The 12,434-nt window shown below is 40.1% G+C and overlaps 1 protein-coding gene across 1 annotated transcript in view; it reads left to right on the top strand.

Annotated features, from left to right (window-relative positions):
* LOC100649350 overlaps positions 1–12,434 on the top strand; it is a 15,004-nt gene continuing 2,570 nt past the window's right edge. The window contains exons 1-5 of the mRNA XM_003400262.3: positions 1–327; positions 2,331–2,480; positions 9,149–9,309; positions 10,867–10,969; positions 11,690–12,264. Coding sequence (XP_003400310.2) covers positions 81–327; positions 2,331–2,480; positions 9,149–9,309; positions 10,867–10,969; positions 11,690–12,264 — 1,236 coding nt within the window. The 5' untranslated portion in view covers positions 1–80. The remainder of the gene's footprint in view (positions 328–2,330; positions 2,481–9,148; positions 9,310–10,866; positions 10,970–11,689; positions 12,265–12,434) is intronic.

Here is a 12,434-nt window from a genome sequence, read left to right on the forward strand (position 1 = left end):
CCAGTCAGTCGGTCATCGTCTTCCGTTGATGTACTTTTGAAGGTATCCTTGTTGCGAGGCGCGCGAATGCGCGCTCCCCGATGTCGAACATGATCCTCAGATGCTTCGCGATTTATTCTCTTCGACTGATTTTACTCGCAAACGTTGCGTTCGCGTCGCAAGCACAGTGGAGTGTTTTGTCGTGGTTGTCGTCCAGTGTTTGCACTCTGATCGTTTTTCCATCGAACACGCAGCAATGGTCGTTGCTCGGCTTGAATCTCTGGCCGGGCCAAACCATCGAGAAACCTTCCGACGGATTCGATTTGAGCGAAAACCCAATCTCCAGGGGTAAGTTCTCGGAGTGCTGTTTCGTGTTTCTTTTGTGTCCACCAAGACGTTCTCGGACCAACGCTACATCCCGTGTTTGCACCGGAATTTGTGTTTCCTCCAATCCTATGCCACCTACGGAGCTGCTTTTTTTCTTCTTCTTTTTTTTTTTTGAAAGATTTAATAAAGGTTAATGATAATTCGTCACTCGAATTTCCTCCTTTCTCTCTTTCTCTCTTTCTATTATCTTCAATCTCTTATTCGTCACATTTAAATTACAATAATAGCATTCAAAATTTGATTATCGAGATAGATGTAGCTTCTATTCTACTTTCTATTTATAGAGATTAAATATGTATTCGTTGGTCGCTCGAAAATTAATCCAACGACGATTAAAATACATACATACAGCGTATAATATTATCATTAAAATCAGCTTTGATATTTATAAGTAAATTAGTTATCACTTGCTGTATAATGATTATAATCATAGCTAAAATATGCAGGGTGAACAAACGTGAAATACGACGTGTAAATTTAATATTTGAATTAAAATATTTTCTTGATGCCCGACTAGTTAAATATTCACAGGGATCTTTAATCTTTAATACACGGGATATTTAGCAAAATTAAATTTCTTATCGAACAAATCAATTCGATGATACTAGTAGCCTTTACCGATTATCCCGTACATTTCGTCAAATTCTAGTTCGCAAATCCCACTACTTATGCAAATTCCTATGAGTGTAGCCCGCAAAGCGTTAATTGGCAATCAGTAACGATAAGTAAGAGTAACTCGATAGTCCTTCCACCGCGGAGAAACCAAAGACCGACGAATTAATTACTGCGGTAATTGCGTGTTCATCATCGTGTGTTGATTGCTCTGACTCTGAACAAAATGCGTCTCTACTCGAATGTCGAGTCACACAGTCCACGCGTAGGTGTGATACCTGTATAACGTTAATTACAATATTCATGAATTACAAATGTACCGCGGCGGAAACGTTTCTTGTTCGCGTTAAATCACCACTGTTCGCGATGAAATACTTAACGTAATACTCGAACGCGCGTCTAAAGGGGTTGTTCAAACTCTTAGCGTGCGGGGAAGCAGAAAAAGATATCGAAAGAAAATTTTTAGAATTGCGTTGCATTGCTTAAAATTTCAGGAAATAAAAGTAACTTTGGTCACGTTCTACGTATAAACTTCGTACAGACGTATCGTGCGACTGCTTTTCCACAGAGACAGCTGTAGCGAATGGGTTAAAAAAGCAGATCTTTCTTTCCAGCGTTCTATTTTCTTCTTCTTTCTATTCTTTCCCTATCATCGCTATACTTTCTTCGGATTGCAAGGACGAAAGAAACACGTTTCAACACTGGCGAACCAGTTTCTTTTGTACGTACCGTAAACTGGGGTAGCATTGGTAGATCGTCGTAACGTTTTTCCACGAATAATCATCGCTACGAAGATTTAACTAATCGCATACTAAAGATCCTGATGACGAAGTGGCTGGAATAACTTGGTCTCTTCGTATATTACAGCTCTTCCATATTACCAAATTAACTACAAAATTTCGACAAGTAACAAATTTTCTAGACTAAAAATCGATCACACTTTACTCACTATATAATAAACCGATATCCATTTGGTCCGGATAGAACCGGCATTAAAGGATATATCTTTCGTATAGTCTAAATAAGAAACTTGGCCAAATTCTTAAATATAACTAACCTAATGTCAAAAATAATACTAAATAGTATAGTTGTAACAAAAAAAGAAGAGAAGAGAAAAAGATACCTGCGTGGTTGTACATGCACAGCCATACCGCCGAAAGGACAATTCGTAATTACTTCGTTTACTAGCATTCATTTTTCTTCTATCCTCTTGTCAAAAATATGAAAATCTCGCTGAAGGTCTCGTAGCTGACCGTGTTATTATCCCGTTAGCGACAGTGTTCCTCCAGTTTGCGGTTTGCCATCTCGGTTTCGTTATCTTGCTCGACTTTTCGTTTGTAATCTCCTTGTAGTTCTGAACTTCTTTCCCACCCCGGTACAAGAGGAGTGCCTGTCGCAGGACAAACGACGACGAGGCATATGCATGAACACGTATGAGTGTCGCATTCAACGAGGAAAGTCGAATGGACGGTGCGCGCTCGGTTTCGGCGTATGCTGCATATGTAAGTACCTCCAAGCTATAACCTGTTATTCCCGGTTCACCCAGTGTGCGAACGTTTCATAAATTCCGCGTGGTGGAAGTTTTATAGCCGGGAAATACAGGATCGGTGCGTGAACGCGTTTAAATTTCCGGGGATTTGCGTTCGTTCCCCGTGACTGCTAATTTGTTGATACGATCGTTGCTCCCACGTGCAATTAATTTCTTTTTCTCTTCATCCCCTACGATTCGCTGCTTTTTTGCATACCATTTTCTTCTTTCTTTTTTATACACGATGCCATTTTTCAGCGCACCGTTGTTACACGCCCAGGGTACATCGTTAAATTTTAAAGCGGAGATATTTGTACGTGTTTTTCTTTTTAAGAGTTTCAAAGGATGAAAGGCCTGTCTTGTTCGCGAGAATATACAAAGTTGGGTATTCGAATGAGAGTAATTAAATCTGTGTCGAATGAAAAAATTCTCTAGGGTAAGATTTTCTAACATTTTTCTCTAACATCTTCTACGGACAATGTTCATCTTAGATTCTTCCGTTAATCCGATAAAAAAATGTTCATAACGGCGCCGTATCGTCGATTCACTAGAAAAGCGATACCATTAAAACGTGCTTTTTCTCTAAACATATCTAGTTCGATATTGCTTTGGTACATTTCCCATGTGTAGACCGTGGCGACTGAATTTTAATCTTGGCTACATTTTAACATTCATAAGTCCCGTTACACGTGCGACTGAGCAACACGCGACGTAATTCTCGGTACAGATTTTGCAATACGGTTACGTGGACTTGACTCTGTACAAAAATGATATATATCCGATTTACGCCGTCTGTTTCCATCCACGTCGTGTTCTGTCAATCGTAAATTGCTCGGTCTTCGGTATGAAAGCACTTACACGTTCCATATTCGTTTCGCATGAACATTTCACGGATATCGTGCACGAAACTTTACCACGCGATGCGCTCTTCTATTAACATTGATAGACCGAACTTGCTCAAAGATTTTAACCACTTTCAGGTTGGAAACTTTCGTCATGATATATAAACACGAAATGTAGCGTAATTTGCGATAAAAAAGGACAGGGAAGATGGTTTCCTCGAGGGGAACGAAATTGATAAATGCGGCGCGATGTTTTCGCGCGCCGTTTGACGAGATATATGATTTTAATCCTATTATTTAATACCGCTGTTGATAAAAAGGATCTGATAATTTTCACTAAATCGCTTGAATTATCGTTGTTTCACGTCAGGCGTTAAAAAAACTGGAGCGGAAAAATTGTGTTCTCGATTTGGAAGAAATTCATTCGTTTTCTGCATAAATAACTCTATAACCTTCGAACGCGTTCGATTAAAGTTTCACATAGGGAGCGACATTCTCGAACAATATCGCAGAAATGATACCGGTCGTCAAGGTACCATACTTGTAAGTCGCGCGTTGCGACGAAAGGTTAAATATTCCTATCTATCACTCGGTATAATGCGAGCCATGTAACTAAAGCGACATCTAATTAATTACGTCGATGTCAACGGATTACTCGGTGTTTATCCCCAGATTCCCTCAACAAGTACCTCCGTAAAGGTCCCATTCCTCGGATTAATCGGGTTGCTCTCGGGTTTCCAAGGTCGAGGTGGACAATTCGGTTAGATCGTGAGGCGGTTTTAGCTAACGGTATCACGGAGACCGCGTGCACGTCCGAAGGAATGATCTCGAGGAACGTGCGCCTCCGTTTCCGAGCGTGCAGAGGAAAGAAACAGGTGAAAGAGTACGCGAGAGAAACTGGAGGAACGAGAGGAACACTTGTTACAAACTCGCGTGCCAAGGAAGAACGTACGGCACAAGTTATACAGTTATTTAATTGGTTGCCATCTCGGTCGCGCGTCCCAGATAACAAGTCACCTCCGCGTTTCGTCCAATCTTTCTGCCAATTTCTTTTTCGACGATGGCCTTCGAAGGCGTCGGGCGATTACCCGTTAAGTTCCTGTTGCGAGAAGGAAACTCGCGTTCTTCTCTCTTTCCCTCTCTCTCGTCTTTTTCTCGTACTTTCATAGAGATTACCAGAGCTACAAACAAGTAGTTCTCGCTCGAGCTGTTCGCTCGGAACCTTGCGAGTTTTATCCTGGCGAGCAATCGGATTTTAAATCGAACCACGACGGTACCTGAATTAATCAAGGCAGACACGATCGGTAAGACGAGGGAATTCTCGAATAACGCGATAGTCGTTGCGGTGAGGTTTCGTGTTTGCAATTACTAGAAACGTGCAGGTGTGTTTTTATATTTACGCTATACATATATCGCATATATTATTCGGTATCATTTTGATAGAATTCAGATCGATTGCTCGGCGACTAGCGTATCAAATGTGTATAGCGTTTTACGGAAGAGCGGCTGCTCGTTTAGAGGAGAACGTGATACGTGAGCAAACTCGTGAAACAAACGCCAGTACTTCTTTTATTGTGTGCACGTGCTTACCTTCAGGATAACTTGATAACTGCATAGACTCTTCTTGTTGCGTACATGATGTGTTTCGTTGACGATATCGTGTTGGATACGGAAGGAAAACCTTTTGGATACCTCGCGCCGCATCCTATGCAAACTTGGTTACATGCTCGAGATTCGGGAAAATATACGACAACCTACTGCAAACATTTTTTATAATTTATATTATAATTGACATTACGCGCGTCATGCAAAATACTGAAAAATTTTTGGCAAAACTCGGTCACTCGATTTCAAAAACCGAATTATCTTTTTCTACGATACCGTGATAAATTATTAAATCGTTCTTGTTTTTATATTGATATAACCGACGTCTTCGAAGCGCATTAAATGCTTGCGAGTGGTAGTTCATATCGTCTCGTAGACCGTGATATATTGATTTTAAATCGAGCTCGACGAGGAAACTTCGGTGACCTGAAAATTTGAATGTTTTCGAAGATCGCTGCATTGTGATATCGAATAATATCGCTCGGACATTCGATAACGTAAGTCTGTTCGTGGCTTGCTTTCAGTTTTAAATAGCGGAATAGTATATCGAAGGGAATAAATATTTTCCACGGTTTCGATATTACGAAACTATACATAAATATTTTCGCGATATTTAACGATATATCCATCTAATATGATACGATCATTGCAAGAGAAGAAAAACAGAATATTATAGAAATACCGTAGTCGAGTCAGGAAGGCTGTCGTCCAAATGACATCCCGACCCTGAATTTCTCAAGCTTGTATAAATATTCATAAGTTCCCAGCGCATTCCAAATCCTCCGTGCGCGGTCTATGAAATTTATTTTCGGTCATCGAATATATTAACGTACTTACATCAATTTCGGTCCATGAAATTCTCTAGCAATTTGAATATTTCTCCGCTGTATTACTTACGGTATTTATATTTATCGAAAGCGCGTTCAGATTGATCGCGTAAAGATAAAATTGCAGCCAGCAGTAAGATAAATACTCGAAGAACCTTTCTTATCATCTTATAACTATCAAGGTGCAACGGAACAGCCTGAATATTTTGAAACACTTTGGAAATCCTGTATCTCCGATAGTATGCCGTTCATTAACGATTCTACGTAGGAAACATAGCGCGACGATACAATCTTTCCATTAGATCTCGATGTTCTTCAATTTTATGTCTTTGTAAATCGACCTAACGCGAGGGAGAAATTATCCTACCGGTCGAAGAACAGTTCGTTGGGGAATTGTTGCTTTTCAACCAGTTCGGTCACTAACATCTTGACCATCGGCGTACCCGTTTTACATCGAGCGATGCATATGGAATATGTTGCTTAGAAACGAGTACGTACCCTCGATCAGTTCCCGAATGCCGTGGCCTTGATTACCAGATAGGCCGTTCTTGATCTGCAAGTCCGGCGTGTTTCAGAACGTATCTGCTAGAAGCGGTTTTAGATTAGAATATCATAAACCGAAAATAAAAGAGTCTCGCTGCGTTATTTCGATATAACGTCTTGTTTTAGAAAATCGAACGCTTCGAAGAAACTTTGTCGTGCATTGCAACGAAATAAACTTCCTAGTTATATAGTTTATGATGTATGAATTTTTCATCTAATTACAGACTTTTAACGAGAATTAGTGCCATTATAACTGCGAGAAATCTCTACATCCAAGCTCTCCTTTCGTCCCAACAAGCTATTTCTTACAAACGTCTCTGTACAATTCAATTAGGCTCTTAACTTTATCGCTTCTCTTACAAGTTCCACCGATTCCACTTCTTAATTTTATTGTTCGTAATAATTTCATTGTCCTCTTATATACATATAAAATATATAAGAAAAGAACGACCAAAAAAGAACCAACAAATGAGGCAACTAACGAAATGAAAGAATACAAATAATAAAACGGCCAGGTTGTTAAGAGTTTAACGAGACATCATTCGGCCACAGAGACACCGCTGCGTAAATTTTTCAAGATTGTCCACTGGTTGTTTTCCGAGAGAGAAGAAGGGCGAGAAACGTCTGCGTGAAACTGGTAACCATTTCCTCGGGGTTGCAGCCAGCTGAATAGAACCACCGTGACTCCAAAACGACCGCTGAATGGCTGAATGAGAACTCATTATCGGGGCTTGGGACCGCTTACGAGACCGTCACACCGCGATTAATAATCCTCCTCCTCAAAAATAGTTTGCTGGAATTTCGAACTTTCTTGGAATGACCTGCTGTAATTCTCGGCGAGTGGTTTTCGAACCACGAAACTCTTCCGACGAATATCATGTTCATCGTACGGGTTAAATCTTAATTACGCGACTGCTCCATCTATGCAGAAAAATTGTTTAGAGATATTTATATCGAGAAATATTTTCCTCTTCGAGAATGAAGAATTTCTTTCGTACACTTATTTCTTTCTTGTCGATATTTTCCGTAAATGGTTGTTTTCAATTTTTGAACGATCGGTTTTTAGATAACTTTCTGAAAAATGATGAAACGCGCGAGTAAAAGGTCAATGAAAAATATTAATTTGTTCGAAATGGAAGTGGCGAGAAACGAATAATTTTTATTTTTACGTCTTTCAATTTTCCTGTTCTATTTAATAAATATTCGTTTTCTCAGTTTATTACTTATTTTTATAATCTGTATTGTATTTGTTCCACGCTACAATAATTTTCCCATGTTGGATTCCGGATTTTCATTTATTTCAATTTAACGGTGCTTAAATTGATGCAGCTCGAATATTTTCACGGTGCAAGCACATTCAGTAACATTAAAAGTCTATCGCATAAAGCTTTTTTCTCACGCGAATGAAATTTACTATTTTATTGTATATGCTCATTTTGTAAGCCTATTGAAAGTTCAATTTACAAATTCGAAGTACTGTAGAACGTAATAAATTACGTTTTACAAGATTTTAAACGAATGCTTTTCTTAAATATTGTTAAATGTATAACGTTTGAAAAGATATTTAATTAAATTAATAATAAATTAGTAAATTGTATCTGTATTAATAATAAATTAATAAATTGGATAAGCATTAAATTCCATATTTGTTTAACTCGAAATTTCACTGCTTCACGAATTATTTACGACAGTATAATCTACGCGTCAGCCAGAAGTAGGACAAAGGTTGATTAATCATTTTTACTTTTTTCAGTAGTCAACCAGTAGGATCAAGATATTTCGCGTCGCAGGCAGAGCAAGATTTGAATATCGCATATCTTGTACGTGTCGTTCTCGACGTATTCGCGTATGAAGAGATTGGAAAAATATCGATACATGTTATTCGATTTCCCGCTACAGCCATTGATCCACATACGAGTTTCGGCTTTTTTCGTGGCATTAATTTATATCCTGTTTCGCACGTAAACAGGTACCGCGTATCGTAGCACGCGTCATAATTCATTCGTGTACCGTTATCACAGTTTCCCTGTTGTGGGAGTATAGTAACTGCTTCTTCCCGTTATCAGGCAGAATCCTAATGGCAATAAAAATACCAGCGTATCTGTTCGCCGTAAAAGAACACCACGTAAAAAGGAGAAGACGCTCGAATAATTATCGATAATTAGTTACGACAGTATCAATCCTTTGCTTATTTCTTTTTCAGGAAAATTATTTATAATATCAAAGAATAAAAAACACGCCTAATTAAATCGTTAAGAATAGTAAATTATCCCAAAAAATATCATTCACGCGCTCGTTTTTATTTCCTTTGGTCTATACCGTATTATTTCTTTCAAATAAAGAGAGAACGAATTTTAAGTAAGCGGTCCAAATCGACAAATTTATTTGCTCATCGCTGTTACCTCCGAATCTCTGCCAATTGCTGTCACCAGCGAATTCGACGATTCACCCGGCACGAAAGAGATTTAAAAATGGCACGACAGAAGGAGAGAATGAAAGAATCGTTATCAACGCATCGTGCGAGAACACAAGGTTTCCGACCGCACGAACGCACTCGAATTCGTTGTTTTCCGGCTATGTAACACACCGAAAACCCGATCAATATTTTCAAATCGATATACACAATGTACAACAGATACTTTATGCCGCACCAAGTTCTATCGTGCGCGTAGAAATAGAGCTTGGTTGTCGGTGTATATCCGCTATTTGGCCGATTCCACCTTCGTGCGATTCGCTCTCTTTCTCCGACCCTTGCTTTCTTCGTTCCCCTGTTTGTGTTTCCCCTTGCGATTTATTCATTTCTTTCTTTTTTCCCCTGTCACAAGTCACGACAACTTGCGAGCAGGAGGTGCAGAATAATCTGACCTACGTGATCAGCCCTGGTTTCCCCAACCTCATTGACTGGCCCATGAACTGTTCGGTAGTCGTGCAGAAGATCGATAGGCAGGTCAGCCAGCTCAGGATCGATTTCGTCCATTTCAACATAGTAAGCCACGCAGCTCTTTGTCATTCTTTGCTCCACTAACGGCATATTAACCCCTGGAATACTACGCATTTACGATCTCACCCCACCATGCATGGTTTCCTACTGTACACGACAACCTCTGTCTCTCTCCGCTACGACTCGCACTCTTGTGTATCGTTGTTGGTTCGTGTCAAAAAGCTAACTTATTCGAGTGCCAGGACACGCAGCATGACTTCTACGGGAACGGTGGCGTGTGCTACTATTGACCCATAATTGAGAACGCAAGCAAAAGTTCAGTAACCCGAATATATATCTACGTTTCCCCTGTTTCAGCTAGTGTCCCTCCGTTGACATTTATGAGTGTCTCCAGGGGATCTAGACACGCTTGTAAAATTCATCTACGTTGACGTGTAAGATTACCACGTTTTAAATTAACCGGGCAACCGTCGACGGCGAGACAGGATGGAGGTCGACGGAGAGAGAGAGAGAGAGAGAGAGAGAGAGGGAGAGTTGGGGGATGAATTTTTTAAAACCTCGCGTTATTTAAGGGTGAAGCTATCGTTTCGAAAGACCGTCGCTTCTTTTATGTTTTGCCAGTTGAGACGCGGTATGTTTTATGCCGATGCCGATTACGGCTGTAGTATGCGTTTCCCGTGGTAATCTCGACGATGGAAACATTCTCGTGTAACCGAAATGGGATGAGTTTTTACGTAGATTGTTAAATGATTTAGTAATGCAATGGCTCGTTTGAATAATTTTGAAATATCGAAACGCGAACTATATTTATTAGGATAAAGGTGTCACGATCACGCAATAAAATTATAATGCACATTTAAGAGAAACAACGAGTATTGTACAGAAGAATTTTACTTTGTAATTTAGATTTATAGCACGAGGGGATGTTATTTTACAGAAGCTGCCAGACAAAATGTACGATACAGAAGATTAAAATTAAGATTGCAAAGAGTATAATTGTACGTTGGTAGTACGTGGTGGTTGCGCTATGTTCCCCGAGGGTTAATGACACCATCGTAGCCTCACCGTGCACTAGCGTAGCGGCTTGCGATTTAAACTTTGCATTCTTTTCGACATAGCGTTGTAACAGCACTTCCTCGTTCGTATAAAAACTTGTTAACAGAAAATCATAGGAGAAGCGATGAAATTTGAATTAGCTACTATCTGGCTAGGTTTATTAATTTTTTTTGTTTTTTGAAAAATGCGTAGTATTCCACCATTACTTTACTGTGATCGATCAACGGAAGTAGTAAAAGTTTCGTTGGAGTATTTCGCGTATAATTATTACGGCAAACGAGATGCCTGTGGGAAAATGTATAGAACGAAACGAATTATTTAAAAGGATTGGAAATACTCGGATGGAAAAATTTATGCAGGACGATTAATTTGTTTCGAATTCTTCGATCCAGCGATGAAGATGGCGGACCAAAGACGGCCACGATGTACCGGTTGATTCGAGTATTCGAATAGCATGCTATACGCGTGTATGTTGATCGGCTGATAAAAATCGACCGCAATTTACCGCACGACTTGTTCATTCAAGAGACTTATCGATCGTTGTAGGGTCAACCCAACCCCAGGACTGGCGTATGTGACGAAGATATCATGGAAATCAGAAATGGCAGGAGCGTGTTTCAAATGTGCGGCTGGAACAGCGGTCAGCATCGTAAGTAAGAGTTCCTTTGTGCTTTGTGTTAAAACTTTTCATTTCGCGCTCCAATCTCGTGCTTCGATCTTCGCTTTTATTTATTTCTTTCCTCGTTTTGTCGGTGAAAAGAGTTTCAGAAATATTGAAATAAGTTGTACGGTCAATTTTATTAAGGTCAATTTTAATTGATTATTTTATGCGAGAAGAATTTATACCATTCTTTGGACATGTTATGCGATATACAGGACATTTCACGCAACTAGGCGGAGCTATAACTTTCATATCTCTAAGTCGACGATAGAAAAAGAATTTCACTGGAAAAATTAAATATCGTCTCGCGATCAACATCTTTATTGTATCGGAGACTAATCGATCGATCGAATGAAAAATCTTAATTGCTTAATAGTAGTTTGTATCAAACGCTTTCGGATTGATAAATTAAATTCGCGTAATTAATCCTTGGGGGGAATTCACTACGATTAAAATCTCGCCGATATCGCATTTCCACCGAACTACGCCGGACAATCAATCTCGTCTGTAAAACTGTAGCTGTACGTACGAAAAAAGAATAGATATCGTACGCTGCAAGACGATACTTTCCATCCGACGAGTTTCCCTCGATATCGTTAGAAAGACCTGACTAAGTTTCGTTAAGGAATCGATCCATCTTCTCCGATACAAAGCTCTTTGGAAGCAAGACAATCGTTTGTAGACTCATTCTTCTTCCTTTTTGTCCAGTATACATAGACTTGGACGAGGACGATCAGTCCCTGACACTGGACTTCCGATTGCCTAGCAATCTCCGATCGAGAATGTGGGAGATGAGGGTTGTCCAGTTAGATTTCGAGCAGCGTGCACCTACCGGCTGTCTTCAATACTTCCAAGGTTCTAACGGCACCTTAAAAACTTTCAACTTCTTGTCGAACGGAAGATTTCTGGCCGATCAAGACTATCTAATGTGTATTCGTCAAGAAAGAGAGATGTGCGGAATCTCTTATACACCCTGTTCACCCGATTCCTTTCGAATCGGTCCTCCTAGGATGCTATTGACGAACAATACGAATTTTAACGGGTCGTCGATCGACGAGGGTCCTAATTCGAACTCGACTACTCGTAATACGACCGTCGCAGGATCCACGAATGGCACGGACATCGAGGGATCTGGATCGAATCCGATGGAAGAAGGTGGAACCTCTATGAACATGAGCAATACCATGGAACAGGAAGGCGGTTCGTCGAATGGAGCAGTTTATGGACAGGAACGTTGCCGAGACAGGGTGCTCATCCCTTGCGACTTCGAGGAATTTATCACGGTAATGTTTTTTAGTTTGTTTGCCAAGGGCGACTGCCGATGGGACGTTGGATTTGATCAGCTCGAGACATCTCGAAGGTCGGTTCTGGGTTTTGGTAGATTTGGTAGGCACCTTTGGTAGATCGTCTTGCTGACTTTTATCGTGGCTCGATTGTTTCTTTGGTTTGGTAA

Source organism: Bombus terrestris, chromosome 13 (assembly GCF_910591885.1).
Source record: "Bombus terrestris chromosome 13, iyBomTerr1.2, whole genome shotgun sequence".
Lineage (NCBI taxonomy): Eukaryota > Metazoa > Arthropoda > Insecta > Hymenoptera > Apidae > Bombus > Bombus terrestris.